This window comes from Fulmarus glacialis, unplaced genomic scaffold (genome assembly GCF_000690835.1).
Source record: "Fulmarus glacialis isolate BGI_N327 unplaced genomic scaffold, ASM69083v1 scaffold32971, whole genome shotgun sequence".
NCBI classification, from domain to species: Eukaryota; Metazoa; Chordata; class Aves; order Procellariiformes; family Procellariidae; genus Fulmarus; species Fulmarus glacialis.
The window spans coordinates 26,320-38,671 of NW_009192698.1; the positions used below are offsets into that span (position 1 = coordinate 26,320).

Below are 12,352 nucleotides of genomic sequence, written 5' to 3' on the forward strand. Positions count from 1 at the left end.
TGTATTTTAATTATCCGGAATATTAGAATTTCAAACATGTTCTAAACTCAAAGGCAATTTTTTTGAAAACTTAAATTCCAAAATAAGAGAATAAGTTCTGTTGTCCAAATACGAATGTGTGATAAGTAACTTTCTATTAAAACTTAGGGAGTTTTAATAGAAACTTCAAGTCTTAATAGAAATTGAATTGCTTCAATTTAGCACTGCAGGGTGGACACTGAGATGTTTCATAGATTCTCCAAATACTGTTATTAAGCTTGACATGCTGGAGAATATCATGTGTTAGGTAGAATCAAGATGGAATCCCAAAGGTACATCCTTAAACAGTATAATCAGATTCCCATTTCAATGTCACTTTTATCCTTCAAAGAATAGGTCCTTGTTTCAGTGATGATTTGTCATTAAAATTATGTCAAAACGTCTTAAAATGTTGTTGAAACTTTAAACAAACTCACAGCACACACAGGGCTAATTATGGATGCCATCTGTTTATTTTTACAAAGCTTTTTTTTTTAAAGACCAAAGCATCTTCTTGTTCTGATAAGCCACAAGATTATTATAATAACTAAATGTTTTCCTTAATACTAGTGTAGTTGAAGGAAGAAAGACAAGTGGTTTGGTTGCTGACCTTTTCCTGTGTCACAAAAGGGACATAGTATGACATCTCATGATAGAGAAACCATTGTGAAGTGCTTTTCTTAAGGTATTTTGGCCCTTGGAACACAAACATTTTATAATAAAATTGGCAGTTCTGTCATAATTTCTGTATGGAAAGTCTTACAGCTGTCTCTGGTTGAAGAACATGCTTTTAGCATGCCTATCTTTTACATCTATATGGTGCGCCCTTCTGTCTTTGGATGCTTTTTTTACTGTACTATGTCTAGTTAAAGGTTTTTCAAGTTAATACATGCGTCCATTTATATCCTCATTTCAGGGAAAAAAGTGTGTATGTGCATATGCGCGCACATGTGTGCATGCTTGTACGCACACACGGGGGTTAGTGTGAACGACGGGTATTCCCATGGCAGCATCATCCAAAGCCGTTAGCAGCAATTTGCTGAGAGCGCAGAGTGACTCTGCTGGTCCAGCCCAGCTATTGTGCATGCTAAGCACTAAACAGATAAGTCTGGAGGGGGGAAAAAATTGAAGGATCCATCTGCTCATTTCTGCTACACTGCGCTGATGCAAGATTACGCTAATCTGGTTGCTTGTCAGGACAGGTTAGTGAAAGCAGGCGAATGGGTGAGATTTAGGGTAGGCTAGTTCTATGGAAAATTGTAAGCGGCTCCTGTATGTGCCATGTTAAGTGTAGCAGAATGGGTTGATTATCAGCTACTTTGAGATTTTCAGTTAAAACATATTTATGGCTACAGTGTGAGTCTTTTCAAAACAAAATTGAATGGGAAAAGCTTCTGAACAAAGAAAAATTTACTCATCGTCACCAGGTGCATTTGAATTTGTAAAATAAATGGAAAAAAACCACAACCCTGCAAAACCCCAAACCCTCCTAGGTGTTCTCTATAGTTTTCCTTTTGTTTGCTGCACCTAGTTATTGTAATCTGCAAATTATTTTATTTTTGGGGGTTTCCCTGCAAAGAAAGTGGTTGCTGGAGTTTGTCAAGTAGAAATTTTTTTGGGAAAAAGACCAAGATGGGAACGAATTCTTTGTCTGTTCTTCGGCTGGTCTAATTTCTTGTTTATCTGTGTTTGTTTACAGAGAGTGTTGTGGGGTTTTTTTTTTTTTTTCTCTTTTTTTTCTCTGGTTGTTTTTGTTACCTACTGACTGACAGTTCTTGACCTTGCAGGTTGAACATCCCGTCACAGAATGCATTACCGGCCTGGACTTAGTCCAAGAAATGATCCGTGTTGCTAAGGGTTACCCTCTCAGGCACAAACAGGCTGATATTCCCATCAACGGCTGGGCGGTTGAATGTCGAGTTTATGCTGAGGTAAATGAGTGGTAATGGGGAGGAGGGTAGGTGGTTGAATTGTGGAGTAATAATACCCAGATGTGGATAGATGCCAAGGTGAAGTCAAGGAATATCATGTGAAAGTCACGATTTAGAGTATGTAACACAAATGGTTAATGAGCTTTTGTAGAATTGTAGAATTTTTATTTTTTAATTCAAAATACAGTATGTGTTTCAACATATCTTTTTTCTGAAATCAAAACTAAGTGGTAAAAGAGATAACTGAGGTTTATTTCTAAGGACATTTGCTATATGTTCTGTTCACATTTAATGATGCAGTGCTGGAGTTTTTTGCTACAGTTCACTAGTGTTCCCAGGTTTCTTAACTTGTGTACTTGAAACTTGTCTTAAAAAGACAGTTGAAATTCAATGGCTTACAGAATTTTTGTTGTTGTACTAAAACATTTTAATAGGTTGCTGAAAAAGCAAGTTATATATCTTCTGAAACTATATTTTGTAGGACAAACTTTCAAAGTGCACTCCAGGACAATAACTTTATAATTACGGTATGACTCTGTCTCACCTTAAAAAAGCTTACTAAAATATAAAACCCATTTTAAAGCATGTTTAGGACATTTCAAGGTAACATCTTTTTGTGGTCATTTTTGATACATGAAAATCAAGATTTGTTACTTAAAAAATGATGCTTAGCTTCTGTCACTTTGTTTGAGGAACGTTTTAGGTAACTGTGCTTTTCAAAAATATTTCAGCACCTTGAAATGTTTTTTCGCTCGCTTAACTATTGTGGCTTTTGTGACCCAGGGCATCTTACTTTATATTGTTTTTTTCTTTCTCTTCATGACGTGCACATAATCTTCAACGTGCTCTAGTGATTACAAGTTATATGAACTGTTTTGATAGAGAATAAATATTTGCCCTGTGATTGGCATGGAAACTATTCTGAGTATTAGTAGGCTTTACCCTGGAGTAACTGATGCTTGGGTTTTTTTTTTTTTTTTGTTCAACTTAGATTCCCTCACATTTATAAGTAATGGATCCAACTACTTTGGCATGGGTTTGGTTATCCTGTAGGCCATATATTTATTTGCAGTCCTATTAAGTTTATATTGGTATTGCATTATGTAGGAGATTTCCAAAGGCATAATGGTCAGTTTGGTTTCTTAAGATAATTGAATTTCGGACCGCCCCTTTTATCTCTGAAAATTTTTCCTTATACTCTCTTCTCAACTCCACCCTTCTGAATACTTTCCCATCCTTTTTCCAACGCACAATATAGCAAATGAAAATGTCATCTTTGTATATTTTGGTGGTGTACTGTAGCTATATGCAGAGCACTTCTTTCCTGCTTTTTGACTGCGATGCAAGAGAATTTATATGCTACCAGTTCTTTATTTGGAGCCGCAGGGGTAGGTGGATGAAGAAATGTACTTCAACACAAGTAATTCTGGGGAAGAAAACAAAGTTATTCCAGCAGTGGTTTCTCTTAGACTTCAAGCTTTTTAATGTTACCTTCTCCGCATCTGTAAAAGCTTAATGCTTTCTCATGTTGAATTTTATTTCAGGACCCCTACAAATCTTTTGGCCTGCCATCCATTGGTAAGCTGTCTCAGTATCAGGAACCACTGCACGTGCCAAGTGTAAGTAACTTGGTTCTGGTTTTCATAGGTGCTGAGTGTTTCTTTTATAGACAGAGACTATAAGTACTCAGCAGCTTTGTAAATCGGACCCTTTTTCCATCTTTTTGCCAGGGGAGGGACAGGACATGGCAATACTTATTTGTGCAACCTGAAAAACTGCTTAAAAATACACAGTTCCAAACTGGGTTTAAAATGTTCAAGTTGGGTATAACAGGAAACCATTATATGTTGAAATATTTTGGTACCTTCTATAACTTTCAGCTTAAGTTTTTCAAACACAGCTTTAGTAAAAATACCGTGGTGATTAGAAAGGACAGTGAAAAGTTGAGTCAGCTCTTTAAGCACAGAGGACTGGGGACACCAGTGAGAAACTGCCACTGCTTTCTGTTTAGCTTTGTAGCCTTTAAAGAGGAAATTTGTTACAGCGATTATTACACTTTTAGGATACAGTCTTACTACATGGAATGGCTGTTTAACAAACTGTTTTCTGCCACGTGTAAAGAACAAGGACACCACCTTTCTGTAAAATCAAGGTAGTCTAAGTCGTAAGTGCACATATACATGACGTTATGTCAGTTAGTGGAATGACAAGGCAGTACCATCTGTGAAAACAATTATTCAGTCTGATAGCTTGCACGGAAAATAGTGAAAGATTACAGGAGGAATCTTAAATGTGGAGATGTTATTGGATATATGATTTATTTCGCTTCTTAAATTGTTTTTGCCCATGTACTTTCCGAAGGGACCTGACCCTTTCTGGTCTTTAAGGCTTCATGCTGTGTTCAAAGCCTGAAAGCAGAAAAAAATTGTGAAGATCTAAAAGGCCTTATGTGATCTTAAAGAGGAGATGAGGGAAAAAGGTATCATTGGATGTATCTAAACTTTTTTTTTTTTAATGAAACAAAGAGTGTATTTAATAAGAATTTATAATGAATACTCCAGTGGTTGTTAGAAGTTTTCACCATGTTGTAATAGCTAACAGGATGTCAAACATTTTGCCCTTGCAAGTTTTTGCAATTTGCAATTTTCCAAACGTGAGACCTGTTGAAAGTACAAGTGATAATGGACAAACTATACCCCCTACAGTCTTTGTCCCACCAAATCTTTCTTCAATTAATGCTGCAGCAGGAGTTTTATGTAATAACATTTACGCTTGTGAGCCATCCATACAAAGAAAAAACAATTAAAATGCCTTAAATGTTCTGCTTACTGCTGTTATTTGCTTGTGTGAATGTTGCATGTCAGCTAAATGGACCACAGAATAGATAAAGTGATTGGGTGCAGGAGAGTGCACACTAAGCTTTGTCTATCATTATTGCTGGGAGCAATCAAATTGATGCCAGCAGGACAGTAGACGCGTTGACAGCTGTAATTATGTATCTCCATGGTGATCACTTTTGGCCTGTCATGGAGGCCCATGAGTCCCCTCCATTGCAAGCATTTAATCAGATTGGGCTGTCACTTGTCAGGTAGACGGGGGTGGGCTGGGAGTTGTGCTTAGGCGGAGAGGTGAATTGAAAATGAAGGGTGGGAGATGCCTGATTGCTTCACGTGGTCCATCGTGGTACCAAAGAAAGAAATTTTAATTACTCTGGAGGCTTCAGAGCAATGGTTTGAGGAGCTCATATGGAGTGTCGAGGCTGTTCTCTTTCTGTTTACTTCTATTGTTGTATTAAAAATAGAACAGCTATTTTTATGTAGACACTCATGGTTTGGTATCTTAATACATCTTTTCTGCCACTGTGAAACTAATTTCTCTCCTGAGAATGTCATGCTGCTAAGAACAAAATTAATATGACTAAAAAAGTTCAGCCTTACAGGTCCATTGTGCCACAGTGTTTGCTTTCTGCATTTTAGACTTTAGAATTGTCAACAAGTTGGCTTAAAAAAAAATAGCAGAGACTTGTAGTGTGTCACAGCGAGTTTGGCTTATGAGTAGTGTATTGCCAAATGCATTTTCCATTCATTTCTTCTGTGTCTCAGGTTAGCTCTGATTGTCTATCTGTGCCTGTGTGTCCAGCTGCTCAAGCTGGTGGAACTGGTGTGCATGGCTGTGTGGGGTTTTTTTTCTTAGCCATAGATAGGAATATACTGGCTATTTTTGTGTCATGTAGTCTGTAATTTTCTTAGAACATGGTACTCGTAAATATCGAATTTTTTTCATCTTTGATAATGAAGCTTAAGATAGGTAACCCGTATTATGGTAGTGAGCATTCATGTTCAATGCTCTTACCCAACACAGCAAATGTATGCCATATCTGAAGAGTTCCAGCATTGCTCTTTGCCAGTACGGTGGGCAGTCTGGTCTTTTAATGACTCTTGCCAGAAAGAGAAAACTCTTAGACTCTGATATGGCAAAGAATTGAGAAATACTAGAACCTCTATGTGTTGGTAAGTGGAACTTGATGCACTAATAGTTCGTTGCAGGACTGGGACATAGATTGTGCTTTTTTTTTTCCTCTTAAGCTTTTTTTATCTTCCAGTTTATGTTGTCCTAGTGTGATAACACATAATGGTAGTACAACAGCAATAGAAGTGTTGGGGGCTGTAATACCAATGAGCTGTAGGGTACAGTAGGATCTTGAACCGTAGGCTTTCTTTGGTATTTTAATACTGAGTAAAAGAAAGTAAATATGTTAAGTAGAAGTAAATGCTGGAGGCCTAATAAGTATTGCTATTATTTATCAAGTTAAGCATATTATAGCGAGTATCTGTTGAATTAGGGTTTCTTTTTCATCCAATATTCATTAAGTTCTGTCACACCATATAGTTTATAAAATCACCTACTGTTACCAGGCTTTGAAAATGTAAGCATCACAGAGAGAATTGAACATGGTAAATGTATTTCTTTTCTGCTGTCATTTTTTTAGTCATCTTTATTTTATGAAAATTAAACTTCTACAGAGGACTCCAGATTATTTTTTTAAAAGGAAATTATGGTGTAATTTTTAAAGAATTTTCAATTCTAACTGTAATTTTTCATTTTTCAGGATGTTGTACTTAGGAAAAAGTGTAAATTGTATAGTGGTATGTATGTATGTTGTGTATCAACAGAAACACAGAGCAGGCGGAGCATGTAGTCAGTAGCCTCAGAAACCTTACATTAACTTCAAGGTCTGACTAACCTGCTTACTCTGGGTCTGAATTATGCACCTTTCATATGTTTTATGTCAAAATATGATATACATTTATAAATACTTACATTCACATGTATGCGTATGTAAAGCACCCCTGAACACTTATATGTAATCACTGTATAGGTGCTACTTTGGAGACAAAAGTCACAGTAGAATTCAAGTATATGTGGAGTATGTCTGTCATACCTTCATGTTTTATATATGTACTTATTCTATACTACAAAAAATACAAATATATTGTATACTACAAAATATCGGCAAGGGGATTTATCTGGGACTGAGTAGGTAAATTAATTTTTTCTGATCTGAATGTGAGAATGTATGCATTGACTTTATATATAGGCAGACATCCTGCGAGGAAGGATGGTTTAGCAATTACAAAAAGGGAGCTGGGAAATACGCTGTATGTTTCTTCTGTAATCATGACATGTCTGAACTACCTTCTCATCAGTAGCTAATATTAAACGTACCTGATACGGGTAGTGGGGGGCCTAGTTAAGCGTAGATAAAGTACATTCAAATAAGATGTGATAAAAATGCTACAGAAGTGCTACTACCTTTAGATATGAATAAATGTGCTATATAAATAAACATAAATATATAAGAAACAATATATAAATGTATAAATATATAAATACAAATATATAAATAAGTATATGCTTTTTTTAAATAAAAAGAGCATAATGTTGTAAGAACTGGTCAGACAGTGTTTCTTACTGAAGAAAGTGAGTACACCTGCTAGGGTATCTTTTTATGTCATTTGGATAATAAAGTCATCATCATGCCCTCATGTGGATTCTGTAGACAAGAGGTTCTACATGTGGTCCCTTGATAATTGCCTAAATTAAAATATTAAAGGCCTAACAGCCGTTGCGTTGACCTTTTTCTGCCTTGCTGCAGACAGATGAGCTGCTGTTTATTACAAAGGTTCCTTCCCACAGGTGAAGATTTAAGTGAGATTCCAGGACCCTCTTTCCCACCCCCCTTACAATGCAGTATATTGGAGCCCTGCTACTTCAACAGCTTTGATTAGAGCCCTCCATCCTTATGACCCTCAGAATGCATTTATCACTCTCGAGTTATTTTGATTAGTTTTTAAAAAATATTTCAGATTCCAGTGCTCAAAAGCAGCAATTTAATAAATATTTATTCCCCAGAAATTGCTCATTTGAAAAGTTTTATATGGCTAACCCCATTGCTACAGTGATGAAATCAAACTGAGAGATGAAAACAAGAATCAGCAATATACTAACTAACTTGTTGGCTGGTTAACAGCAATCAGCCTCTTCAAAAGAAATTTTTGAACTTGTGTTTTTTTTTTCCATGAATATTGCAGAATCAGAGCTTTAATTGGGGCTGTGTCCTTACAAAGCAAAGCCACGGAAAAAGCTGTGTAAACATTAAAGCCTCAGGGGAACAGCAGCAACAGAAAAAAAATGTTTTACAGTTGAGAGGGTGAGGCAAAGAAGGAACGTGTTACAGACATGAAAACCACAGGATCAGTATTCCTATGGAGCTGATAAGCAGAGCTCCAAAGTTCCCGCTGAATGTTCCCTACTTGTATTCTTACTGGAGCACTCGAAAGGGCTGTGGCTGAATATGGGGAACGTGATTACATATAGATGCAGAAAGGATGTGATCATAGGGGGCATCCTTCATGCCAGGTGTCAGTCAGAAGAATAATTACAACTGTATTTTATTACAGGGATTAAATCGGAATTGGATATGTTCAGAGTGTGTAATGCAACCTAAACTGTTAGATCAAATTTAATGTATTTACTGTGTATTCTAGGAGAACAAAAGAGAATTTTGACTATCAACTGAAGATTGCAGTCGTATTTTCTTTTAAAGGAGAGAATAACTTGCAAGTATGTTTCCTGGTGGAGGAAAAAGCTCCCCTTCCCCCTTCCCAGCTTCTCTGAAAAGAAGTAATTATTGTAGTTCTTCAAGGGGAAAAAAAAATGTACGCGATAAGCTTCATGGGTGTTTTGTATTAAGCCTGCCAGGTAGATTTGATCTCATGTTGAAATTTTTTTTTTTCCAATATAGAATTATTTTTGCTTCTTATTTTTTGAAGGTACGTGTTGACAGTGGCATACAACAAGGAAGTGATATTAGCATTTATTATGATCCTATGATCTCAAAAGTGAGTCGATGGTTATTTTTCTATATTCTAAAGGTATGAAACATTAATTTTATACACAGATCTTTTAAAGGAGGGAGAGTATATTAAAGGATTGGTAAATCAGTATTTTAAAGGTGCTAGGCATAACATGCTTCAAGTGAATATGAAAGAAGTGAAGGAAGGTGTGGAGTAAAAATTTAGTGTCACTTCTAAACAAAAAATTTTTTATCTTTTGGCACTGTAATTTTGTCTTGCAGTTTCTGATTGTTAAAGGGATTCTGATTTAAACAGAAGCTATTACTTTCAGAGTTAGGTGCTGCCAATCTGTCTTTTTTAATGTAACCTAGCGAGAACTAAAATTTCAGTAATTCTGGTTTCCAAAAAGAAGCAGTGAAAGAAATGGTTGATAGTGTCTCTTAGTATTAGTTCTTATTCATAAGTAACATATTGGTAAAATGAAAATATGACATTATAGTCAGAGTTCAATTGTCAAAAAAACTCACATTTAGAAGTTGGTTGGGCATTAGAAGTCAGGAGAGTCAGCTAAATACTGAACCTCTGTACCTAAAGAGGAAGAGACAGCTTGTTTAGATGCTTTAAGTTTTATGAAGGAAAAGTGATTGGCCTTCTTTCGTTGAATGGGTTAAGAGATCATAGTTTTCTCTTGATGTTTTAGAGAGCCTCTTAAGCACAGATACAGTAATGTGCGAGAAACGTTTTTGTGACTGCAGAAGTTCTACAAACCATTCTCATTTTATATGCTGTTCAGAATCTAGAGACAAACATTATCTCATTTCTAGGTAACTTAAATACTTTTTTTTTTTTAGCTGATTACCTATGGCTCTAATAGAGCTGAAGCACTGAAAAGAATGGAAGAGGCTTTGGACAATTACGTAATTCGAGGTAACTACAGAAATTTGGGTTCCTAGTGTGATAGGCTGCCATCTATTTCAAGAAAACAGCTTGAAAATATAGTAATTAGCAAATTGAGTAAAGTTCCTGCTTCTTAAGTGCAAATTAAAACAGGAAAAGCTTGTGTTAATTAAGCTGAGAAGATACACCAAATCTAACGAGACTGCATTTTTTTCTCTATTGTTTTTGCTTGAATATTGTGAGATAAATATTTAAATCGTTTCCTTAAACTCGTAAGAGTTTTCACAAAATGGTAGCATGTAATTCATTTACTATGTTGTGAAGGAAAAAAAAGGCCACTACACTGTAAGAAATTTAAGTAGTTGCTATTTTATAGTGGTTTAATACATTGATCATGGTAAAATAATATCACAGTGCAGTATTTGATTGTGTATATATATATATTTCTTCTTTTCAAGGTAATTGTTTAAGTTTGGGCAAATACAGATGTAGGCTGATGATCAGAATGCATTCCAGCTCTTGCTGACTGACTGCCTAGAAGTAGCTGTTCTTCTAGCCTTTCCAAGCAGCAGGGGTGAATCAACCATGACCGCTTTAACTCCTTTTAAGTTTCAGAGAGGGAAGTCACGGTTTGTGTAGGAGACATCTTTAGATCTTCCTCTCTGTCTTGTGGAAAATAGGAAGGAAAACTCATAGGAGAGGGAAAAAATTGAATTTTTTTTATCCTTTCTTTTCCTGGGGATGATTAGAGAAGTGTAATGTGGCAAAAATCTTCATTTTACCCCTTAACTGTGTGGGTGTTTGGGGGAGTTATTTTTTTCATTGCTAGTCAGTATACTTGAAGAACCAGGGTAGGCAGGAAGGAAACTGTTGGAGGATTTGCTGCCTTTGTTCCTTGTTTTGATTGCTGGACAGGTTGTTCTTGCATGCTTTGAGATTGGAGAAAGACTTTGAACACTTACTTAATTCCTCCTCTGAATGGCTGGGAGGAGGAGCAGGAGAGACCTTGTGTAGCAGACAATCATATGAGTGTTTCTGTAAAACTTGGTTTGGCTTTAATGCTGTCCGCTGAATACTACAGATACCATGTCAGACTAGAAAGATTTATCTGTCTAGGGGAAAATGAGCATCTCTGTACTGCAGTGTAGCTAGATAGGTGGTAGGATTAGCCATTGTAAATGAACTGCATAACTCTAAAGTGGATTTATACTGGTGCAACTTGAGCCATTAGACTGTTGCAGTACAATGTGCTGATGTAAAGCCCTGCTGTATATCAGCTGAGTAAATTTATATGAGAGAGAAATTTATACCACTATAGCTAGGCTGATGTGAAGTGGTTTATTTTGTTCGTGTTTGTTTTTAATGGAGACAGGCTCTGGATTCAAACTCGGTTTGAATTAGTAGAAAATTATGCTAGAAGAATTATAGTTAATGAGAATAATGGAATTGTGTGTGGAGCATGGTCTCTTCTTGTGTGCTATAATGTGGGATAGAACTTAATTGTTTGTCCTTAAGTGTTTTACACAGGTGTGTATGTACCTAATAACAGTTCCACAGATACAGAAATACCTACGAAGGATATGACATCTTACATATGAAAATTACTGATTTGCATTCTTGATTTTTTTTTTACAGTCTTTTATTAGTATGCATGTATGCATTTAAGTGTTCATACCCGATACCTCTGTAGTATTTCTACCTGTGAAAAAGCTCTTCATCTATTAAAAACATTGAAAGAGGTAATAAATGAACTACGGGAGGGAATGCATTTTTTTTAAAGTATTACAAAGAACAAATTTTAATTTACCACAGTTTCAAAAGTAAATGAATTTCCAGAACACTTTTTTAGTTGCGGTGAGCAGTAGTTTCCATTTGAAAACCAACAGGATTTTTGTGTAGTTCTACACAGCTGGTAGTTTCTTCTCAGGGTTTATTTAAAATGTAACATTCATGGCTATTAAAGTATTTCTTCTCTTGCCTAGTGTGAATGATGCTTGATCGGGCATTTTGTAGAAACTGTCCTATCTAATGTTCTGAACTGCATTGACATGTACAGAACTCCTCCTTGTTCAGAGGAGTTGTCTCTAATTAAAGCTCAAGTAAGCCTAACAGGTGGTGCAGAAGTCGTAATATATTGGTATTTAAATGGACAAAAATAATTAAACATCAGAAAAGAAAAAGCAATTTAATGCATTTTTTTCCTAAAACCATTGTGTATATTTTTGCCTTAAAATGTTAGGTGCTATGTAAACCAATATTAAACCACCTTGATGTTATGTGAAAGTGCCTCACATGAAGTCTTCTCTGTAATTGAGTTGTTGTTAGTAGTAAAAGATACAGAATAGTTTTTTACCTAGCTTTGAAGTTACTTGGTTTTATATTTGAATAGTGAGCCTGTACAGAACTATTTAGAAATCCACATAGTGTTCCTGAATAGTGTGCTCCACATTCCTATTTCTGGACCACCCCCCTGCCCCCATTTCCTTGGAAGCAGCTTTTATGTTTGCTTTGTGTTTTAGAGCCAGTGTATTTTTCCCCGTAAGTAACAAGTCTCTTCTGAGTTACAAAGTGTTTTAGCTAAGCATTACCTGCTGAAGTTAGTGTGAATTGTACTGATAATATACACTGTGAGAATTTAGATTTAAATTC

The 12,352-nt window shown here is 35.9% G+C and overlaps 1 protein-coding gene across 1 annotated transcript in view; it reads left to right on the forward strand.

Moving 5' to 3' along the window:
• Positions 1-9,733, forward strand: part of LOC104083646 (propionyl-CoA carboxylase alpha chain, mitochondrial-like) — a gene marked incomplete at its 3' end in the record, with an annotated part of 34,442 nt that extends 24,709 nt beyond the window's left edge. The window contains exons 5-8 of the mRNA XM_009587188.1: positions 1,806-1,949; positions 3,494-3,568; positions 8,783-8,851; positions 9,658-9,733. Of these exons, the coding sequence (XP_009585483.1) occupies positions 1,806-1,949; positions 3,494-3,568; positions 8,783-8,851; positions 9,658-9,733 (364 nt within the window). The remainder of the gene's footprint in view (positions 1-1,805; positions 1,950-3,493; positions 3,569-8,782; positions 8,852-9,657) is intronic.
• Between the last annotated feature and the right edge of the window lie 2,619 nt (positions 9,734-12,352).